The 24340-nt window shown below is 43.4% G+C and overlaps 2 protein-coding genes and 1 pseudogene across 10 annotated transcripts in view; 2 read left to right on the forward strand and 1 right to left on the reverse strand.

Annotated features, from left to right (window-relative positions):
• Positions 1 to 1832: 1832 nt before the first annotated feature.
• On the reverse strand, positions 1833 to 23095 carry LOC130282848 (oocyte zinc finger protein XlCOF8.4-like). Its single transcript, XM_056531698.1, has 7 exons — positions 23041 to 23095; positions 8165 to 8317; positions 7973 to 8093; positions 6935 to 7041; positions 3315 to 3473; positions 3111 to 3228; positions 1833 to 2528 (listed from the first exon to the last, which is right to left on the reverse strand). The coding sequence occupies exons 3-7, from the start codon at positions 8052 to 8054 to the stop codon at positions 2071 to 2073; spliced, it is 924 nt and encodes a 307-aa protein (XP_056387673.1). The 5' UTR covers positions 8055 to 8093; positions 8165 to 8317; positions 23041 to 23095; the 3' UTR covers positions 1833 to 2070.
• The window catches only part of LOC130282806 (zinc finger protein 501-like), a 53314-nt gene continuing 32609 nt past the window's right edge, over positions 3636 to 24340 (forward strand). Inside the window, exon 1 of one of the 9 annotated variants that reach the window (XM_056531580.1) lies at positions 3636 to 4278. The gene's annotated coding sequence lies outside the window, so the exon portion shown is untranslated. Of the gene's footprint in view, positions 4279 to 20710; positions 20901 to 22747; positions 22863 to 23045; positions 23350 to 24340 lie in introns of those variants that run through there. The other 8 variants (XM_056531582.1, XM_056531588.1, XM_056531585.1 and 5 more) reach the window with 8 other exon arrangements.
• Positions 18524 to 18614, forward strand: LOC130283555 (U2 spliceosomal RNA; annotated as a pseudogene).

Raw genomic sequence — 24340 nt, forward strand, 5'->3', positions numbered from 1 at the left:
TGTGAGGGGAACATTACAGGGGCATTATATGTAAGGAGCACATGATAGGGGGGCATTATAAGTGAGTGAGTGATATCTATCTATATCTATCTATCTGTCATCTGCCCCTTACTTAAAAGTGAGGGGCACATGACAGGGGGGCATTATAAATGAGGGGCACATGACAGGGGAGCATTATAAGTGAGGGGCACATGACAGTGTGGCATTATAAGTGAGGGGCACATGACAGGGGGCATTATAAGTGAGGGGCACATGACAGGGGGCATTATAAGTGAGGGGCACATGACAGGGGGCATTATAAGTGAGGGGCACATGACAGGGGGGCATTATAAGTGAGGGGCACATGACAGGGGGGCATTATAAGTGAGGGGCACATGACAGGGGGGCATTATAAGTGAGGGGCACATAACGGGGCCCTTTCAGTCTGCCGGAAGTGGCCATTCCAATGTCCCCCGCAGGAAGCTCCGTGCAGGGTTCAGCACCCCCTTCCAGCAGACTGCAGGGGCCCTGTTCAGGAGATTGTAGGGGGTCCTAGCGCTCGGATCCCCCACAATCTATAACTTATCCCCTGTCTCGGCATCTAAATAGGCTGTAAGTAAATGACAAATAGATGCTGGCAGCAGTGGGATAGATATGATATAGATAGATAGATAGATATGAGATAGATAGATAGATATGAGATAGATAGATATGAGATTGATAGATAGATAGATAGATATGAGATAGATAGATATGAGATAGATAGATAGATATGAGATAGATATATATGAGATAGATAGATAGATATGAGATAGATATGAGATAGATAGATATGAGAGATAGATATGAGATAGATATGAGATAGATAGATATGAGATAGATAGATATGAGATAGATAGATATGAGACAGCAACAGAAGAATGCAGCAGCACACTGCCAGCACAAGGATATAGGTGCAACATGAAAATGCAGTTAAAACATGGAGAGCTATACAGCTATGGTGTAATAGATGCAAATATGAAACTATGAAATAGTGAGGCACTTAGCTCGCAAATTTGTCTCCGCCGGCGGTTAAATAGCTTGGACCGTCCCACCGCGATAAGGTGGCCTCCTTGGGACGGACCCTACACTGTGAATATGCCTCTGTGTGAACAATTCAGCAAGCATGGCAGGGTCTGGAACATCAAAGACACCTTATATACACACCTGATAGAGGTGGGTGGGGTGCAAGGCCAACATGGAGGTAGCCACTCCTCCGTATGTGCAATACAGACAAAGAATAAGTCAGCCAGCACTTTAGTTGATACCAAACTATTATATGGACCTGGTCTACAGGTGCACGCTACTAGGCTAAATATACAGCAACAGAAGAATGCAGCAGCACACTGCCAGCACAAAGATATAGGTGAAACATGAAAATGCAGTTAAAACACGGAGAGCTATACAGCTATGGTGTAATAGATGCAAATGTGAAACTATGAAATAGTGAGGCACTTAGCTCGCAAATTTGTCTCCGCCGGCGGTCAAAGAGATCTTCTTTGTCTAGATGTGAGATAGATAGATATGAGATAGATAGATAGATATATAGATAATAGATAGGTAGATATGAGATAGATAATAGATAGATAGATAGATAGATAGGAGATAGATAGATATGAGAGATAGGGTATTAGGGTTCCCCAAATTAAATCCTTCACTAAAGGGTAAGTACAAAACATAACTATTACTATTACTCCTGTGTGAGGTATTACATGTTGGGTGAGATGTGCATTTAGACGAAAACGTTTCCCGCATTCCGGACACTGAAATGGTTTTACCCCTGTGTGTACTCTGAGATGTTTAAGAAGATGCGACTGATAGACAAAGCATTTTTCACACTCTGAACACTGCAGTGTTTCTCCTTTATGACGTTTTTGATGGGCAACAAGGTGTGACTTATACCTGAAGGTTTTGTCACAATCCAAGCATGGGAAGGGTTTCTCACCAGTGTGAACTCTGTTATGGGTTTTAAGATTCCCAACAGTACTGAAATATTTGCCACACTCTGCACATTTGTAAGGTTTTTCTCCTGTGTGCATTCTCATATGATTCTCAAAAAAAGGCACTGTTAGTAAAAACTTTATCACATTCTGAACATGGGAAGCTTTTTGACAAAGTATGTATACTTAGATGATCTTCAAGACATCCCTTGTTAGAAAAACATCTACCACACTCTATGCAACAAAATGGCCTATTCTTGATTTCCTTATCTCTCTTGCCTAATAGACATTTTCTGCAGAACTGTTTCCTCTCCGTAAAGTCCGCTGTATCTATCTCCATTTGTTCAACTTTAGTTCTTTTAAGTGATTTTCCACATTTACAGCAAGAAACAGGTGTTTGGTTTTTGTGGTTCTCTTTATGTTTTTCCATATTTTGTTGATGACAAGATTTTCTGGACTTCACCACTTCTGGGTTTTGCATCATGACACAGGAGCTCTCTGGGGAATCTTTGCTTTGTTTCGGACATGTGAGTGGCTTTTCTTCTGTGAAATCTGAAGAAGACGAAGCATCTGTAGGTAAGAAACAAATAAAAATAAGGATGTAAACAAAACACTAATTCCATTAGTACCAGGTTCTTCTCATCATTGGGCATCAATCTTATCACCAGTCTGTAATCTAAGATGATCATGTTGCAATATGTCTTTTAATGTTCCCCACCACTGGCACAGATTAGGGCTACAAAAGTATGTAAAGCTGAATTTTTTGTAGACAGTGGTTTTGCAAACATAAGCATTTCCAAGTGGCATCAAAGTTACACAACTATATCCACTTCTTAAAAGAGTTAAAAAAACGGATTAGGTTACCAATATTAGTATTTTTTATTGCGGGAAACTACAACAGATTGGAGAGGAAGTAGAAGGGGTTTACTGAACAGGAAAGTTTAGAGTTTTTTTTTTTCTTTTAAATGTCTTTGGGTGGAGAAAAAAAATTACATACTTAGCTGCCCCAATCCCCTGCCAATCCTGTTCTGACGATGCCTGTTTCCTTTTTCTGTGATGTTTCATTTGTGCACAAATGGGGATAAGATGTCTAGGGGCGGAGTACCCCTATAATTCTAAAGTACTATCTACCATACAACAGTGTTCACCTACCATGGGCCTGAAGTATTTCACTCTTCAAGATGCTCTGATAGAGATCCTTGTGTCCTTCCACGTATTCCCATTCCTCCTTGGAGAAACATACCTTCAAGTCTTCATGTCTAACCGAATTCTGATACACAATGATACAGTCATCATCCACACATACTACTCCTTGGTGTTACTATATAAGGTCCCAGCATTCCCACCAGCACTCACCTCTCCAGTCAGCAGCTCAATTATCTTATCGGTGACTTCTAGGATCCTCCCATCATTCTCCCTCTCGTGTATCAGTGATGGTAGCAATGATTTCCATGAACTTTCATCCATGTTACTGGGTGTAGTGTTAGTACCACAATCCCATATTATCATATATTTCTATACAATATAATAACATTTAACACTATAAATAAAAACTTCATGAATTTTATTTCCTATATTGATTTGCAAAATGATCTACTATTTAAAGGGGTAATCTGGGGAAGTTAAGAAAAATAAAAATGCCCCAAAGCCACCACACTACCTGTTCTGTGTCTCCAGTAGTTTTCCATGTGGTTGTGGCAGCTCCTTTGGCCCCTAATGTCTACTAAATACTTTTTTTCTTTGCTTACAGTACAGACTTCAACTCCCAGAGGTCAGTGCAGCTCTGTGTAATGGCTGCCAGCCAATTGCTTTCACTTTCACTATCTGTGTACATGCTGTGTTGTAAACAGTAAGCCTCACACACTACATGTCTTTGCTTTTAAACTATCCTTTCCCCCAGCAATAAATCATGCTGTGCTCTGAATGGCAGCAGTCTACTCTTACTGAGGAGACAAGGTGGATTTGAGATTTACATATTTCTCCCACTCCCTGCATGTAAGTGACAGCTGAAAGAGGAAAACTGTTCTATATAGCTAATTAATGATATTTAGACAAACACATAGCTTGGTGAGAGGGAAAGGATGGGCTATGATTTTGGTTTCCCAGAGCCCCCTTTAAGTGTTTCCCAAGCGCAGTCCTCAAGTACCCTCAACAGGTCATGATTTCAGGATTTTCTATACAGAGAACACTTGTGATGATGCCTAATGAACTTGCCATAGCTATATCACCTGTTAAAGACTAAGAAAATCCTGAAAACATGACCTGTTGGGGGCTGCGCTTGGGAAACACTGTACTATTCCCTCACACAAATCCATTTTGGGTAGGTACAATGAACTGAAAGGTTTTCTTGCATTCATTTCAGAATAGATATAAGTCTCATTGGTGTTAGCTACCTTCAGTGGTACTTTTGCAGACATAACTCAGATGGTGATTGGCTGAGAGGGCCATTACTGCTGTTTGACACAAGCGGGTCTTGGAAGATGGGGGCCAGAGTGTTCAGGTGAGAAGCAGTAGACTGGTAAAATGAGCAGGAAGAGACGGGCTCCTTAGTCTTTTTTTAATCTTACGAACTATGGGGGAGATTTATGAAAACGTGTCCATAGGAAAAGTTGCTGAGTTGCCCATAGCAGATCGCTTCTTTCATTTTTCAGAGGCCTTTTAAAAAAAAATGAAAGAAGTGATCTGATTGGTTGCTATGGGCAACTCAGCAACTTTTCCTCTGGACATGTTTTGATAAATCTCCCCCTATGTTATTAGTTTTGAGCCATCAAAAGTGCTGAAAGCCCAACCCAGAGTACGGGAGTAATGATACCTTCTGCTTAAAGGAGTACTCTGGTGCAGAGTATTCCTGCTCCGTCCTGCCCGGGCTGCAACTGCAAAATAAATGAAAATAAGCCATCTCTCACCTTCCTGGGTTCCCGCAGAGCGCCACTACAGCTGTTCGGTCCTCCGGTCCATCCTCTTCATACTTCCGGGTGAACGAAGCGTCAAATGGTGCTCAGCCTATTATGGGCCGAGGCAGAACATCGCGGCGGCTGGCAATAGGCTGAGCGCCCTGTGACGCTTCGTTACACACGGAAGTATGAAGAGGATGGACCGGAGGACCGATCAGCTGTAGTGGCGCTCTGCTGGAACCCAGGAATGTGAGAGATGGCTTATTTTCATTTATTTTGCAGGACGGAGCAGGAATACTCTGCAGCAGAGTACTCCTTTAAGGGTGGGGTCACACATTGCGTATACGTAGGGTATTTTACGCTGCAAAGCAGGAAATACACTGTGTACTCTTCTATTAGCAGACACACAGGGCATCTCCACAGCAGCCCCGTGTGCACAGTGAGGTTTTGAGTCAGGGCCAGTGTGCTGATGTTACTGTGACACACGGGCCCGCCTCCAAACAGTGCACACACAGGGCTGCTGCGGGGAAGCCCTGTGTGTCTGCTAGTAGCATAATTTGCAGCATATTTCTCGCTGTGCAATGAATAGACAATGTGTGGCCCTATCCTAAAGGGGTATTTCCAGCATAGCATAACTTGTAAAAGAAAAGAAGCAAGAATGTCAGGAAAGGTGGCAAGTTTGATAAATTAATGTATTTGCAAAAATAGCAACTTGACGTGCTCTACAAGTATAACTACATTAGTTGAAATAGGAATACCCACTTTAATGGGGTACTCCGGTGGAAAACAATTTATTTTAAATCAAATGGTGCCAGAAAGTCATACAGATTTGTAAATTACTTCAATAAAAAAAAATAAAAAATCAACATCCTTCCAGTACTTTTCAGCTGGTGTATACTACAAAGGAAGTCCTTTTCTATCTGACCACAGTGCTCTCTGCTGACACCTCTGTCCGTGTCAGGAACCGTCCAGAGCAGGAGCAAATCCCCATAGCAAACCTCTCCTGCTCTGGAGAGTTCCTGACATGGACAGAGGTGTCAGCAGAGAGCGCTGTGGACAGACAGAAAAGAAATAAAAAAAACAAAAGAACTTTCTCTGTCGTATACAGCAGCTGATAAGTACTGGAAGGATTTAGATTTTAAATCTGTTTAACTTTCTGGCATCAGTTGATTTAAAAATCAACCCTGCAGGACCCAAAAAAATTATTTTGATCTGCTGAACGCCACCACCAAAAAAATCAACTTGTTAAAGTAGTATTCCAATATAAAAAAAAAAGTGTATTTACTGCTGTGCCTGGGGTTAAAAAAAGAAAGAAAAAGTGATACCTACTCATCCTGTTCCTGATTACAAGACTGTATCGGAGAAGGAGCTGCCAGTCACTGGTCACAGCAGTGTCCTATCTTGGCCAGTGATTGACTGAATAGACAGGTCCTGCTATGACATTTTGTCTTGGAGATATAAAAAAGAAAAACAAAATGTCATACTGGAATACCCCTGTAAAGCATTACTGTCATTAAAAACAAGGGGGGAGATTAATCAAAACCTGTTGGCCAGTTGCCCACAGCAACCAATCAGATCGCTACTTTCATTTTTTTTTACAGGCTTTGTTAAGAATGAAAGAAGCGATCTGATTGGTTGCTATTGGCAACTCAGCAACGTTACCTTTCCACAGGTCCTGATAAATCTCCCCTTAAGATCTGTACATTTCAGTGCATAGACTTCTACGCTCAATCTCAGCAGGTACCAGGAGTGACACCCTGTGTGATCAACAACATTTGACATGTCTGATCGATAGGTCCAAAGTTGTTTTTAATAACGGTAACGCTTTAAGTGCCCAGAGCTTCACCAGCCCCTGTTCCCAGCCATGACTGACAGCTGTAGTGATCTCCTGATTGGATGCTAGCGCTGTCAATCAAAGCTGAGAGGAGGGGCCAGGCAAGTTCTTATTACAAAGAGCTCTGTGCACATAACATGAAGAGCTCTGCCTCCTGAGCACTTGATGAAAGCAGAAAGGGACAAAATATTACTTTCAATAACCTTTTTATTGGCCTGATGAGGTGAATACTTCCCAAAATTCCTCACCTCTTTAGTCAGCAGGTGAATGATTTCTTTAGTGAGATTAAATATCTTCTCAACAATGTTATTCCTCTCTTGATCCATGGTCTTTGCGTTTGTAATACCATGGTCACCTTATCACGAAAAAAAAAAAAAATATCTATAACTCTTGCTGAATAAAGATCTTCATGTGTCTATTGACAAAGCTGGTACAGAGGATTGTGAAGCATTTACATCTAAGGGTGCGGTCCCACAGGGCGTATACGCAGCGTATTTGACGCTGCGCAAAATTTATGGCAGCAGCGGGAAATACGCTGCGTATTCCTTGCTCACTAGACACACAGGGCTTTCCGGCAGCAGCTCTATGTGTGCAGTGAGTTTTGGAGGCGGGGCCGCGCGTCACAGACACGCCGGCACGTGGCCCCGCCTCCAAAACTCACTGCACACATAGGGCTGCCGCCGGAAAGCCCTGTGTGTATAGCGAGCAAGGGATACGCAGCGTATTTCCCGCTGCTGCCGTAAAATTTGACGCTGCGTATACGCCCTGTGGGAACGCACCCTAAAGATACAAAGGAGTAGCCTGTAGGCCAGTGGTGTCCAAACTGTGGCCCTCCAGATGTTGCAAAACTACAACTCCCAGCATGCCCGGCGGCAGCTCTATGTGTGCAGTGAGTTTTGGAGGCGGGGCCGCGCGTCACAGACACGCCGGCACGCGGCCCCGCCTCCAAAACTCACTGCACACATAGGGCTGCCGCCGGAAAGCCCTGTGTGTATAGCGAGCAAGGGATACGCAGCGTATTTCCCGCTGCTGCCGTAAAATTTGACGCTGCGTATACGCCCTGTGGGAACGCACCCTAAAGATACAAAGGAGTAGCCTGTAGGCCAGTGGTGTCCAAACTGTGGCCCTCCAGATGTTGCAAAACTACAACTCCCAGCATGCCCGGACAGCCGTTGGCTGTCCGGGCATGCTGGGAGTTGTAGTTTTGCAACATCTGGAGGGCCACAGTTTGGACATCACTGCAGTAGGCTATGCATTTTGTTACCCTCAAAGAATAAAGCCCTTACCATTAGATTTAAGATTAGCATTCTCCATAAGGACATCCTTGTAGAGGTTCTGGTGTCCTTCTACATACTCCCACTCCTCCATGGTAAAGTAGACCGTGATGTCCTCATATCTTATAGGAACCTGAGACAAAGTGATACAGTCATCATCCAGACATCTCGGAAGGTGTTATCTAATGTGCCAGTAGCGCTCACCTCTCCAGTCAGCAGCTGAATGATCTCCCTGGTGAGACCTAGGATCTTCTTATAATTCTTCCCCTTTTGTATCAATGATGGAGTGTAGTCAGATCCTCTCACTCCTGCAGGCAATGTGAGCCAGCTGCTGCATTTTAGTGAGTCCGCAAAAATCTTCAGTTTTGCAAAAACAAATAAACTGGGTTTGGCTAGGGGAGAGAGGCTCCTACTAGTATACACTGCTCAAAAAAAAAAAAAGGGAACACTAAGATAACACATCCTAGATCTGAATGAATGAACTAATCGTATGAAATACTTTGGTCTTAACATAGTTGAATATGCTGACAACAAAATCACACAAAGATTATCAATGGAAATCAAATTTATCAACCCATGGAGGTCTGGATATGGAGTCACACTCAAAATGGAAAACCACACTACAGGCTGATCCAACATTAATGTAATGTCCTTAAAACAAGTCAAAATGAGGCTCAGTAGTGTGTGTGGCCTCGACATGCCCGTATGACCTCCCTACAATGCCTGGGCATGCTCCTGATGAGGTGGCGGATGGTCTCCTGAGGGATGTCCTCCCAGACCTGGACTAAAGCATCTGCCAACTCCTAGACAGTCTGTGGTGCAACGTGGTGTTGGTAGATGGAGCGAGACATGATGTCCCAGATGTGCTCAATCGGATTCAGGTCTGGGAAACGGGCAGGCCAGTCCATAGCATCAATGCCACCCCACACCATTACTGACCCACCGCCAAACCGGTCATGCTGGAGAATGTTGCAGGCAGCAGAACATTCTCCACGGAGTCTCCAGACATCTGTCACATGTTCTCAGTGTGAACCTGCTTTAATCTGTGAAGAGCACAGAGCGCCAGTGGCCAATTTGCCAATCTTGGTTTTCTCTGGAAAATGCCAAATGTCCTGTAAGCACAACCCACACCGGTGGACATCGGGCCCTCATACCACCCTCATGGAATCTGTTTCTGACCGTTTGAGTGGACACATGCACATTTGTGGCCTACTGGAGGTCATTTTGCAGGGCTCTGGCAGTGCTCCTCCTGCTCCTCCTTGCACAAAGGCAGAGGTAGTGGTCCTGCTGCTGGGTTGCTGCCCTCCTTTATGCCTCCTGATGTACTGGCCTGTCTCCTGGCAGCGCATCCATGCTCTGAACACTATGCTAACAGATAAAGCAAACCTTCTTGCCACAACTCGCATTGATGTGCTATCCAGGATGAGCTGCACTACCTGAGCCACTTGTGTGGGTTGTAGACTGAGTCTCATGCTACCACTAAAGTGAAAGCACCGCCAGCATTCAAAAGTGACCAAAACATCATCCAGGAAGCATAGGAACTGAGAAGTGGTCACTGCCTGCAGAACCACTCCTTTATTGGGGGTGTCTAGCTAATTGCCTATAATTTCCACCTGTTGTCTGTTCCATTTGCACAACAGCATGTGAAATTGATTGTCAATCAGTGTTGCTTCCTGAGTGGACAGTGTGATTTCACAGAAGTGTGATTGACTTGGAGTTACATTGTGTTGTTTCAGTGTTCCCTTTATTTTTTGGAGCAGTGGACATTGAGCAGCTCTTGCTCTAGAAGTCTAATTGATGTCAATACAATACACGGAGGCCTTTTGAATTCATTGGTAACTAGATGAAATTATAGATTTCTTTATATGTTTTGCGGTTTGCATTTTTTTATTTTTTTTGCTCTGTTAAAGGGATGTTAAAAAAATTGTGCCAGAATGATTAGAAAAAAAAAGTTTTCCTTAGGCTGCATTCACATCTTGTTTTTGCAATACTGTTGCGGTATCCAGTTTCTGTTAAAAAAACGCATGTCACCAAACTGGACCGAAACGTATGCAAACGTATGCAACCGTATATGCCTCCTCACATTTTTAAACTATATACGGTTTAAAAACGGATATACGTTTGCATACATTTTAATACGTTTTAATATGTTTTTCTTGAAAAAAAATATATACGGTTTTAAAGTTTGTCAACATTTTAAATAAAGTTCTTCTTTTTATTGAATTCCCCCCCCCCCAAAAAAAAAATAAAAAAAAAATGAAAAACCGTATTGTGCAAACCGGATGTAACCGGATGCACATACGGTTACCATAGAACTCCATTTTAAAATAACCATATACAGGTTGGATACGGTTTTTGACTGGGACACAAAACCGTAGTAGACTACGGTTTGGTGTACCGTTAAAAACCGCATACAACCGTAAATGATGTAAAACGTACACAACCTGATGCTACGGTTGGCATACGGTTTACAGTGAAATGTCTATGTATGTTTGCACTACGGTGCGATACGTTTTTTTTTAAATCAAACTGGATACGCAACCGTATTGCAAAAACGAGGTGTGAATGCAGCCTTAAACAGTTACTTGTCCTTATATAGAAAAATATATACTGTTCGCTAGTATAGTCACTGTGATGACACGTGTGGCAATAGGTATAAATATTTGTTCACATAAGTGTATGAAAAGAGGTGTATGTATAATATGTATCCAGTCAACTTAAATGTACAACAGTGTCTATGAAAAGATATTTATTCCAAAATGATACAAAAAATGTACTGCGAGCATAGCTGCTAAATATTTGCAGATTATTATAATATCGATTCAGTATTCTTAGGCTAGGCTCACATCACAATTTAACCATCCAATTATCGGACCATAAAATCGGACGAAATCGGAATTGCAAAAAATCGTATAAAATCGTATGTAAAAATTTCTTTGCTCTCCGATTTAAAATCGTATCCAAAAATGGTACAGATGAAAATTCCATCCGATTTTCAATAAAAATCTGATCCTGTTTTTAAAATAAATATGTATGCCAATGGCAATAAAGTTTTATATATTTGAAGTGTTTGTGTTTTGAAGTCTACTGTGGATGTGTAGAAAAAAAATCGTGTGCGATTAATCTGTTGGAATCACACGATTCCATGCGATTTACATAGACATCAATAATAAAAAAAAATTCAGACACGATTTTGATCCGATTTTGATCAGATTTTTTATCTGGACGAAAAACCGTGGTCAATCACGATTTTACCTCCGATCTTAAATCGTGCAAAATCGGATGCGGATCAAAACTGATGCATTTGTTGTCTATCATTAATGAATGGAAGTCAATGGACACGACTCGGCGTGCAGATTTGTACAATTTCAAAGTTAAAAATCGTGAGAAAATGTAGGATGAAAAATTGTGATGTGAATGCACCCTTAGTGAGCAATGTGTGAAAATGCAATAGAAGTGTGCAAAAACAGCCTAAATACTTCACTGTATTATGCGTCAAATGACTTTCGCCTCATGGCAATATTTCACAAAAAAAAAAAAAAATCGCACTGTAAATAAGAAAACACAACAAAACTGCATGTAATGTGAACTGACACCAATTCACTTATGAGTCTTAACTGTTAAAGGGGTACTCCGGTGGAATTTTTTTTTTTTCTAATCAACAGGTGCCAGAAAGTTAAAACAGGTTTATAAATTACTTCTTTAATAATCTTAATTATTCTAGTACTTATCAGCTGCTTTTTTGGGGGAATGTAACCTATTGTATGGTGAAATCAGTCAATGTTTAACCTCTTTCCGCAGAATGCCTTATATAAACGGCGGATTGTGCCGGTAATTTGCGCATCCTTCTGTTTATATAAGGCATTCAGTTAATCCGGCGGCATTGCACAGGTTAACAGGCAGAAGTCCCACTGTTACCAGTGGAAGACAACTTCTGCAAGCCCCCCCAGGACCATCTGTGCATGGCCCTGGTCAGCGATCACTGTGATTGGTCCCTGTGGACCAATCACAGTGTCTCAGCTGACGGGGGGTGCAAGATCAGATCCCCCACTCTGCCCGCCCCTAGAAGTCGGGAAGAGCGGGGGAAGAGGACCCCGAGAGCTGTGGCACATACCTGGGACCGGCACGGCATTGGGGATTGGGGACCGGCGGCAGGCACAAGTGGAGGCGGCAGGCAAGTGGATGAGGAGTCAGTGAAGATCACTGTAAAGTGATCTTCACTGCTGCTTCTAGGAGTTTCAAAACTACAACTCCCAGCATGCCCAGACAGCCTTTGGCTGTCCGGGCATGCTGGGAATTGTAGTTTTGGAACATCTGGAGGGCCATAGTTTGGAGACCACTGTGCAGTGGTCTCCAATCTGTGCTCTTCCAGATGTTGCAAAACTACAACTCCCAGCATGCTGGGAGTTGTAGTTTTGAAACTCCTAGAAGCAGCAGTGAAGATCACTTTACAGCGATTTTTCTATTACATTTTAAACAAATTTATGTTGATAATTTTAAAAGCAAGTGAATAAGAAAGGGTCTGCTAATTACACAGGGAACCCTTCATTAAAAGTTTTATTTGGTGACAGGTACTCTTTGGTTACTGTAAGCGAGCTGAGCTGCTATGGGGACATTGTGCACTAACTGGTGTATGCAGCTGAGAGATTGAAGGTGAAGTTTAGGAGTAACCTGGTTATGTGAATATGGAGACTAGAGATGAGCGAACTTACAGTAAATTCGATTCGTCACGAACTTCTCGGCTCGGCAGTTGATGATTTATCCTGCATAAATTAGTTCAGCTTTCAGGTGGGCTGGAAAAGGTGGTTAGAGTTCTAGGAAAGAGTCTCCTAGGACTGTATCCACCTTTTCCAGCCCACGGGAGCACCTGAAAGCTGAACTCATTTATGCAGGATAAGTCATCAACTGCCGAGCCGAGAAGTTCGTGAAGAATCGAATTTACTGTAAGTTCGCTCATCTCTAATGGAGACCTATAAAACACTCACAAATAATGTAAATAGTTCCTTATTTGAAAGTCTCATTAACTTGCATCAGAAGCTGTGGAAAAAAAGTTATCTGCAAATAACAAATGACAAATGTGAACTTTAAAGGGGTACTCCGCTGCTCAGCGTTTGGAGCAAACTGTCCCGAAACCTCGTGATGTCATAGGCCCGTCCCCTCATGACATCACGCCCCGCCCCCTCAATGCAAGTCTATGGGAGGGGGCGTGACGACTGTCACGCCCCCTCCCATAGACTTTCATTGAGGGGACGGGGCATGATGTCATGAGGGGACGGGCCTATGACGTCACAAGCTCCCGGCTCCAGCATTCCGGACAGTTTGTTCCAGACGCTGAGCAGCGGAGTACCCCTAGAAATGTTCTATAATAACATCCATTGAGAAACGCATAAGTAATGTGAATAGTGCTTTATCTTTATTTTCATATTGCTGTGGGAAAAAAATTATATGCAAATAAAGCATTATGAATGTGAACTGCGGTCTATAATAACATCTACTAATAAAGGACGAATACTGTTTACAATTTGGACGGCAGCCTTGAATGTGGTCATAAAAATATTTACTAATAATAAGCGTCCACTAATAATGAACATAGTCAGTAATGACAGTATTGGAAAAGTTGTGGTGCCAATATATTGTTCTGCTTGATGCACATGAACTAATGCTGTTTGGTGGTGATACTAATCTATACTCATGTACCTGGAATCTATTTAAAGGGGTTATCCAGGAAAAAACTTTTTATATATATCAACTGGCTCCAGAAAGTTAAACAGATTTGTAAATTACTTCTATTGAAAAATCTTAATCCTTTCAGTACTTATGAGCTTCTGAAGTTAAGGTTGTTCTTTTCTGTCTAAGTTCTCTCTGATGACACCTGTCTCGTGAAACGTCCAGTTTAGAAGTAAATCCCCATAGCAAACCTCTTCTAAACTGGGAGTTTCGAGACCCGTGTCATCAGAGAGGACTTAGACAGAAAAGAACAACCTTAACTTCAGAAGCTCATAAGTACCGAAAGGATTAAGATTTTTTAATAGAAGTAATTTACAAATCTGTTTCACTTTCTGGAGCCAGTTGATATATATATATAAAAAAAAAGTTTTTTCCTAGAATACCCCTTTAATACTTGTGAATGGAGTAAAAGTCCAGTGAAAGTATGGATATGAATAATCCAAGGTGTGGCTAGTAAGTAATCTGGTGGCGGCCGTTGTGTATAGTATAAGGTAGTAGTGTTTTTTGGATTTTTATTTTTGTGGCTCTTTAACCCTTTTAAAGGGGTACCCCGGTGGAACACTTTTTTTTTTTTTTTTTTTTAATGAACTGGTGCCAGAAAGTTAAACAGATTTGTAAATTACTTCTTTTTAAAAATCTTAATCTTTCCAGTACTTATTAGCAGCTGTAAGCTACAGAGGAAATTCTTCTCTTTTTGAATTTCTTTTTTGTCTTGTCCACAGTGCTCTCTGCTGACACTGTCAGGAACTGTCCAGAGCAGCATAGGTTTGCAGTGGGGATTTTCTCCTGCTCTGTACAGTTCCTGATACGGCATCAGGTGTCAGCAGAGAGCACTGTGGACAAGACAAAAAAGAAATTCAAAAAGAAAAGAATTTCCTTTGTAGCATACAGCTGCTAATAAGTACTAGAAGGATAAAGATTTTTTTAATAGAAGTAATTTACAAATCTGTTTAACTTTCTGGCACCAGTTGATTTAAAAAAAAAAAAAAAGTTTTCCATAAGTACCCCTTTAAGGGTTTTTTCATTTTTGCACTTATGTTTTTTCCTCCTCACCTCACAGTTTTCCACCTATAGACCTATATGATGTCTTGTTTTTTGCAACACCAATTTTACTTTGTAATGACATCAATCCTTTTACCACAAAGTTTACGGCAAAACAAAAAAAACTAAATTGAAAAAAAATAACCATGCCATTCTTGGGGGCTTCCCATTCTATGCAGTGCACTTTTCAGTAAAAATGACACCTTGTCTTTATTCTGTAGGTCCATACAATTAAAATGATACCCTAGTTATATAGGTTTGATTCTGTTATACTTCTGTTAGAAACGATAACTCTTTGCACGAAAATTAGTATGTGTAAAATTGCCCTCTTCTGACCCCTATAACTATTTTATTTTTCCGTATACGGAGATGTGTAAGGGTTCATTTTTTTCCACCATGATCTATAGTTTTTTTTTTTTTTTTAACCATTTTTGTTTTGATGGGACTTTAAGGCTCCTATAGATCATGGTGGAAAAAAATGAACCCTTACACATCTCCGTATACGGAAAAATAAAATAGTCATATAAGGGGAATGGGCACAGGGCGTATATGTACGCCCTGCGTCCTTAAAGGGTTAATAAAACTTACGTTTTAAAGGTCCCCTATTAAGTGTCTTATCAGCTGGTGTATACTCCAGAGGAAGTTGTATAGGTCTTTTCTGTTTGATCACAGTGCTCTTTGCTGCCACCTCTGTCCATGCCAGGAACTGTCCAGAGCAGGAGAGGTTTGCTATGGGGATTTGCTCCTGCTCTGGACAGTTCCTGACATGGACAGAGGTGTCAGCAGAGAGCACTGTGGTAAGGCAGAAAACAACTATACAACTTCCTTTGCAGCATACAGCAGCTGAAAAGTGCTAGAAGGGTTAATATTTTTAAATAGAAGTCATTTACAAATATGTTTAACTTTTTGGCTCCAGTTGATTAAAAAAAATTTTTTTTTTCCACCGGAGTACTCCTTTAAGGCTTCTGGTGGCTGGAGTTTAGCCAGGTGAATAGGGTTGTCTCATTAGGTAAATTAAACCAACAACTCCTAAAGCCTGAGGATTTAGGGCAGTGATGGCGAACCTTTTTGAGCCCGAGTGCCCGAACCGTAATGCACGCCAACTTTTTTCCCCTCAAAGTGCCAGCACAGCAATTAAATCATAATACACATTAGGGTTGGCAGTATAGTTCCCCCACATTAGGGTTGGCAGTATAGTTCCCCCCACAAGGTTGGCAGTATAATTTCCCCCCACAAGGTTGGCAGTATAATTCCCCCCACATTAGGCAGGCAGTGTTACCCCACATTAGGCAGACAGTGTTCCCCCACATTAGGCAGGCAGTGTTACCCCACATTAGGCAGGCAGTGTTACCCCACATTAGGCAGGCAGTGTTACCCCACATTAGGCAGGCAGTGTTACCCCACATTAGGCAGGCAGTGTTACCCCACATTAGGCAGGCAGTGTTACCCCACATTAGGCAGGCAGTGTTCCCCCACAGACATACAGCCTCCAGCCATATACAGTGTATGGCTGGAGGCTGTATGTCTGTGTCGGAACACCGAAGATGACGTCCCGCTGGTCACTTACCATGCGCGCGTCATCCTCGGTCCTCCCCGATGCTCCGCTCTGCTTTATGTGCGCGCGCATGGGACGTCAGTGACTTGACGTCCCTGCGTGCTCTACCTCCCGGCGGTCCCTGCGTTTTTAAATCTAACGCGGGACTGCAGAGAGTTAACCGGGACATCCTTGTGTCCCAAAATAACCTTTCGGGACACAGGGATGTCCGGAATGTGACGGGGGCTTGTGGCCGCGTAACCACAGAGGGGGCTTGGCGTGCCACCTGTGGCACGCGTGCCATAGGTTCGCCATCACTGATTTAGGGTATGTTCACACAGTAGAAAATTTGCGGAATTTCGTAAATTTGCATGTTCTGCCAGCGCAAGCACCACTCAGAAATGTGCCATCTTCATAGATGGCAATGCATTTCTGAGACCAAAGAATTGACACGAAGTGGAAATTCTGCGGTGTGCACAGTGCAGCAGAATCCCATGAAAACAATGGGACTCTGCTGCAACGGAATTTCCATGTGGAATTTTTCGGCTGATTCCGCTTGGAAATTCCCCATTGTGAACATAATCTTATGGGGAATGTAGGCAGCATGACAAATTAATTTCTGCTCTGAATCAGAAGCAAACATGGCTGAAAACCCATGCATGCCACATCAAATAAAACAGGTAAGCATAAGGAATACACAAGAACCTTTCCATTATTCTCTTAATCAAAGTCTATGCTGCACCATATCAGCAAAAACAAAACAAAAAAACTGGAGTGCTTCCATAATGCTCCATTTGGACCCCTTCCCCAAATTTTGTATTTCTCAGAAGACCTACCTCTCCGGTCAGAAGCTGTCTAAGGCTGGGTTCACACTACGTTTTCTCCCATACGGGAGCGCATACGGCAGGGGGGAGCTAAAACCTCGCGCTCCCGTATGCCTTCGTATGCGCTCCCGTATGTCATTCATTTCAATGAGCCGGCCGGAGTGAAACGTTCGGTCCGGTCGGCTCATTTTTGCGCCGTATGCGCTTTTACAACCGGACCTAAAACCGTGGTTGACCACAGTTTTAGGTCCGGTTGTAAAAGCGCATACGGCGCAAAAATGAGCCGGCCGGACCGAACGTTTCACTCCGGCCGGCTCATTGAAATGAATGACATACGGGAGCACATACGCAGGCATACGGGAGCGCGAGGTTTTAGCTCCCCCCTGCCGTATGCGCTCCCATATGGGAGGAAACGTAGTGTGAACCCAGCCTAAGCTTGATGGCAAAAACTATAACGCTGTCCAACCTATTACTCCTGCCCCAGTCCATTGTATTATAGATGGCTCAACCTAAAAGAAGAAAAAAAAAAACAAACATTCAAGTTAAGCACATTCATGTCTCTATTATGAACTTCCAGCCATGAGCTTCCAGGGAGCACAATATAATATCAGTGATGCCAGGCCTAAATCTATAATAGAAGGAACATTGGTTTGTAAACAGCCATGTACTGCATAAAGGCCACAGAGACTCCCATCTTCAGGTACAAGACTCCAGGGTGCTCTTAAAACATAACCTATGAACTTTGATAAGACAGGGTGCTAGGAGAGTCGGCACCTATAACCAAATCCTATTTTGCCATTGTACAGCATTGGTTTTAAAGGGTTTTCCAGGCTCTTTTGATTGACAGCCTGCTCAGGATATGCCATCAATATCTAATCAGTGGGGTGCCAATGGCTGGCATACAGCCGAGGCGCCTGCATACACATTACATTATGTAGTGGCCATGCTGCGTTACTGCAGCTCAGCTCCCATTGAAGTGAATGAGTAATCACTGGAGGTTTGATAGGACCCTATCAGTCAACTGAATAACATCCCCAAGTGCCCTATGTAACAGCTATTCACTGTCTATGGGGCTAACAGCTGTATAAAATGTATACAGAGTAACTGTTCTACTAGGTATAATCTATACTATATACAAACTTATCTCCCAATAGTGTAGAAAATTAAGTAAATATATATATATATATATATATATATATATATATATATATATATTACAAGTGAAAAAAAAATGTATAAAATGACTTGTAATGAGGCTGCTACAGGACCCCACTATAAAAAAAAAGTAAAACAAAAACAAATAGATAAAAAGTGTTAAATAGAAATAAAATAAGATAGCATCTGCACATGTAATTGAAGCCTAGTGGGGCGTGTATAGGTTTCACACTTATCTCACTAGATACTATTATATATGCAGTCCCATACAGGTAAAGTGTTATCGCTTCTCGGCCTTTTGGCTAAGATCAAGTGTAGTATCTGTTCTTATCAGCTTCATGCCGGTGGCAGGCGACGCCGGTGTGGAGTTGGTGGGGATGGGTGCTGCATGGTAGGGAGCAGGTGTATCGGGGCGTTCCAGGGCTGGTTCTGAGGAATCAGCTCGATGGCTGCCCCGATGTGACCAGTTTCCTCCGGGTCTCGCCATGAGGCTGAGAGGGTCTAGAGCTGAGGTACTTTAGTGCCTCGGGGAGTGGTGACCCCGAGGTGCCGAAACTCACTGGGAGGATTGACTCACTGAGTGGAAGCACGGGCACCATGAACTCTTCACCTTGTGGCACTCACCTCTTGATTCCCGGCCTTCTGGCTGGATCAGAGAAATTTTTTATAGATCCGGCCGGATGTCCGGGCAGTATATCTGAACACATTCACTTATTTATTTCTTTTTGTCTCACTGTGTCACTTTTTGCGTGTTGTGTGTCCACAGGATTTGTCAGGATGCGGTAGCCCTTCTGGGTGTCCCTCGTCGCGGTCTAGGGGAGGTGTGTGTGGCCATTAGGTTCCGCACCTCCCTGCAAACACCCCGGGTACTCCTGCTTTGGCAGGGTACCAACCGTTATTGGCTCTGCGGGGCAGATACTTTGGCTAACGCCAAGGGGGATGCCAGGAGCATTTGTGGTCCCTTAGTAGCTTCGGCGAAAAGGGACATTGAACCTGGAACCTCGCAGGTACCTTTTGGTCCGGAGGCAAAGAATAAGGTTTGTTGGGGGCCTCTCTCCTATCGGAGAAGGGCTTGCGTTAGACCACATCCTTTGTGCACATTTTTTTTTTTGTGTAACACGTTTGCACTTTTTCTTGCACTTTGGGTGATTCGAGAGCACGTTCCTCGGCTCTTAATAAAACAAGTTATGGGTGTAAAATATAGCTGAATGGAGCAGGTATGGTGAACTCAAAATAAGTCAATATGGTGGAGGTGCACAGTACCTCTCAATAGACATATATCCTGTAACAAAGGCCGACATTTATCATTATCTTTAGACTGTTTTTTTGTGTCTAGAAAAGGCCCCAAGCAGGGTTTATTTGCTCCTTTTGGTTTGCACATCTGCTGATTTTGAGTTGCAATACACTGATTTTGGCAATACACATGATATGGAAGGGTTTTATGAACTTAGCCACCGCTCATTGCTATATTTTACGAGCACTTTACCTAGTGAGATAAGTGTGAAGCCTATACACGCCCCACTAGGCTTCAATTACATGTGCAGCTGCAGATCTTTTTACCCATTTTGTATTTTTATTTTTCTATAGCGGGGCCCTGCAGCAGCCTCATAACAAGCCCTTTTATACATTTTCTTCATGTGTAGTACAGTGATCCCTCAAGTTACAATATCAATTGGTTCCAGGACGACCATTGTATGTTGAGACCATAGGGGAGATTTATCAAACCCTGTCCAGAGGAAAAGTTGCTGAGTTGCCCATAGCAACCAATCAGATTGCTTCTTTCATTTATAACAAGGCCTCTGCAAAGTGAAAGAATCGATCTGATTGGTTGTTATGGGCAACTCAGTAACTTTTCTTCTGGACAGGTTTTGATAAATCTCCCCCCATAACTCTATGGAAACCTGGTAATTGGTTCTGAAGCCACAAAATGTCATCCAAAAATAGGAAAAAGTGAGGATTAAAGGAAAACTGTCAGCTTGCTCCACCCACACAAACCAGCGGTACTGGCTGTTAGTGCGGGGAACGCTGATCCGTTTGATGCTTACCATGCCCGGATCCGCCGCGCCGTTCGGCCTTAATCTTCTATTTGTGCTATATGCTAATTAGGTGCTAACTTGCACCGGCCGGGCTAACTGGATCTCTGACGTCACCGTTTTTGGCCGCAGCGCCGCCCAGCTCATCAATATTCCTCCACTCCCTCTTCATTACAGAGTGGGGAGAAGAGGGAGAGGTGAAGGGAGGAATATTGATGAGCTGGGCGGCGCTGCAGCCAAAAATGCTGACGTCAGAGATCCAGTTAGCCCGGCTGGTGCAAGTTAGCACCTAATTAGCATATAGCGCAAATAGAAGGTTACGGCCGAACGGCGTGGCGGATCTGGGCACGGTAAGCATCAAACTGATCCGCGCCCCCCGCACTAACAGCCAGTACTGCTGGTTAGTGTGGGGGTTGAGCAAGCTGACAGTTTTCCTTTAAAGAAAACTAAGTAGAGAACTAATATAGATAAAGCAAGTTCTTCCATATAAAAGTAATAAAGATCTGCTGGAAGCTGTCATCACTGTCTATGTAGAGGACAGAAGCTTCTTTAGGGCCCTACACAGTGTCCCCAAAAAAAAAGTAAAATGGAGCCGCCCTTACCTGGAGCAGCTATCCCTGGCACAGGTAACGAGTAGTAGAGAACATGTAGTACCTCCCTGTACTGGAGGAGGCGCTACCAGACACCAGTCAGTGCATGCACTTTAGTAATACAGGTGTTTTACCAGTGAATGTCCATTCTGATTGGTCGGTTCTTCCAGCCATTAACATGTTTGGTAGATCTGGACTGTCCGTAGCACTGTATGTTGAGTCTGGTTTCAAGTTACAATGAACCAGAAAAGAACATTGTATGGTGACACTATTGTATGTTGAGGCCATTGTAAGTTGAGGGATCACTGTAAATGCATCTCATGCTACATATTTAGATTGATTGACTTCATTTTCCTTCCTAGTAGAGGATTCATTTGTATATAGTACAGATTATACCTAATAGGACTGTTACTCTGTATACATTTTATTTAGATATTTGGGCACTGGGGGAGATTTATCAAAACCTATCCAGAGGAAAAGTAGCTGAGTTGCCCATAGCAACCAATCAGATCACTTCTTTCATTTTTAAAAAGGCCTCTGAAGAATGAAAGAAGTGATCTGATTGGTTACTATGGGCAACTCAGCTACTTTTCCTCTGGACAGGTTTTGATAAATCTCCCCCATTGGGTATTGTGCAACAGACATCTCGGTATAGTCTAGTGTGTAGTGTGAGCCGCACCACTTCCGTATATAGCCGAATGCTCTTTTTATTACTACAGCTTTATTCATCCATATATGACCCATCCTGTAAATAGTTAATGATCGCTGTTAGTGTAAAGCATAGGGGCAGGAGCGTCACTGTGCAAGTATTAGGCCACAGGGACCTCCCAGGTCAGACCACCACTGATCCCAATGTTATGGTGCCCCCTAGTGACATGCCTGAACATTATAGGATGGTTCCGATGCCTTATGTATATGGGGGTCTGCTCACCGGGACCCCACTTATCAGAATTATTTATAAGGAGACAGAGCCATCCATGTGTCTTCAGTATTTACAGAATTCACTGGGTTTAGGGAACAGTCACCCCAACGCGGGGCTCTCACTCAGGAACCTGGGGGCCATTTACTGGGATTTATTAGCACAATGTATGAGGGCACAATGGGTAAAGGGAGGAGAAGGGAGACACCATTAGGATGGCGGGCGGGGGTGTTAAAAGCATTATATAGACTGAGGTGGGAGGGACCATTGCTCCTAGTTGTGAGGGGGGAAAACAGGGCTGAGGGGGTGACTAGAGGGCATATTATAGAGCAGTGGTCTCCAAACTCAGTGGTCGCCAACAGCTGTCTGGGAGTTGTAGTTTTGCTGGGAGTTGTAGTTTTGCAACATCTGGAGGTCGGCAGGTTGGAGACCACTTCTCTATAATGCAGAAGGCATATTATAGAGCAGTGGTCTCCAACCTTCAGATGTTTCAAAACTACAACTCCCAGCATGCCCGGACAGCCAACGGCTGTCCAGGCATGCTGGGAGTTGTAGTTTTGCAACTTCTGGAGGTCTGCAAGTTGGAGACCACTTCTCTATAATGCAGAAGGCATATTATAGAGCAGTGGTCTCCAATCTGCGGACCTGCAGATGTTGCAAAACTACAACTCCCAGCATGCCCGGACAGCTATTGGCTGTCCGGGCATGCTGGGAGTTGTAGTTTTGCAACATCTGGAGGTCCACAGTAGAGATGAGCGAACTTACAGTAAATTCGATTCGTCACAAACTTCTCGGCTCGGCAGTTGATGACTTATCCTGCATAAATTAGTTCAGCTTTCAGGTGCTCCGGTGGGCTGGAGAAGGTGGATACAGTCCTAGGAAAGAGTCTCCTAGGACTGTATCCACCTTTTCCAGCCCACGGGAGCACCTGAAAGCTGAACTAATTTATGCAGGAAAAGTCATCAACTGCCAAGCCGAGAAGTTCGTGACGAATGAAATTTACTGTAAATTCGTTCATCTCTAGTCCACAGCTTGGAGACCATAGAAGCTGAAGGACTGGGAGGCACCATTACAAAAAGGTAGTGGGGGTGACTGGGAGGCACCATTACCAAAAAGTAGTAGGGGTGACTGGGAGGCACAAATTCAGAGGTAGTGGGTGACACTGGTAGGCACCATGGCATAAATGGTGGGGGTGACAGGGAAGGTCACCATTACAGGCTGGTAGCGGAGGAGACGAGTGTCACACACCACACTCACCTCTGGCCACCAGCCTGTAGCAGCTTCACAGTCCGCGAGTTCCCCTCTACACCAGGACACCCGGCACCATGTGATGACGTCAGAAAGTACTCGTCGTTCAGGAGACAGAGGGGGCCGTTTCAGAAAGCGGCGTTAGAAATGTCCCTCCGCGGCCACCATATGGCTTCTACGTCCTAGCAGCTGCATACAATCCAGCATTAAATTGCTTGCTAATTAGTGCTGGAATGTGTACAGTTGCTGTGCCCTGAGGCCTTGTTTTTGGGAGTGGCGTTTTTTTTTATTTTTATTGAAAGCCGCCTGGTTCCCAGGGTATATGCTAATCGTTAATAAACCTATTTGTTTTCATTACTTTCTGATAAACCTGAATTGCCTGAATTTTCCTATAGATCAGTGTTCTATTGGTTAGGTTACATTCCTATAGAATCTGATCCATAGGCAAGTGTTTCCCAAACAGGGTGCCTCCAGCTGTTGCAAAACTACCCGGACTTGCCCGGACAGCATGCTGGGAGTTGTAGTTTTGCAACTGCATGCACATCCAATAGAAAATGCGTAGCTAGTCCTTTAATTGAATGCACAGTGCTGGAAGATGTGTGAAAACTTCACAAGAATTTTGAAAAATGATTAGATGCGAACATATATATACACACACACAAATGACACAAAAAATCGACACAAAATGACACACAAAAAAAAAAAAACGATTGCTTAATCCTCTCAATGGACACTGCTACCTACTGACATGCGGCTTTAAGGCTATGTCGATGCACGGTCATTTTGTCTGTTTTCTTGAGCCGTAAGGGTACATTCACATGGACGGATTCCCTGCGGAATTTCTGCAGCGTATTTGCTGCAGAAAATCCGCAGCAGATTTTGCTACCATTGACTTCAATGGGTCTGAAGGAAAATCTGCAAATCTGTCTCTATTGTGCCGCTATGAGCATACACACTGCGATGTGTGAGTCGCAGTATACTCGGACATTGTGGGAGCTCTCTGCCTAGCTCAGAGCAGGTAGAGTGGCTGCTATGTGCGAGTACGCTGCGCACATCGTTGCAGTGTGTCTGGCTGTCTGCTCCCCGCGGCGTATTGCTGCTACGGGCAAGCACATGTAAAGACATCATAGAGCGGGCCTTCACCAGCGGATCCGCAGCGTAAAATACGCTGTAAATCCACTCGTGTGAACGTACCCTTAGGGTGTATTCAGGCAGCAGATTTTCCACCTGCGGAATTCCGCCTCAAAGCCCATAGACTTCTATGGGATTCCACACCCCCAGACGTGTGAAAGGGAGTGCGGAATCCCAT

The sequence above is a fragment of the Hyla sarda genome, chromosome 7 (genome assembly GCF_029499605.1).
Source record: "Hyla sarda isolate aHylSar1 chromosome 7, aHylSar1.hap1, whole genome shotgun sequence".
NCBI classification, from domain to species: Eukaryota; Metazoa; Chordata; class Amphibia; order Anura; family Hylidae; genus Hyla; species Hyla sarda.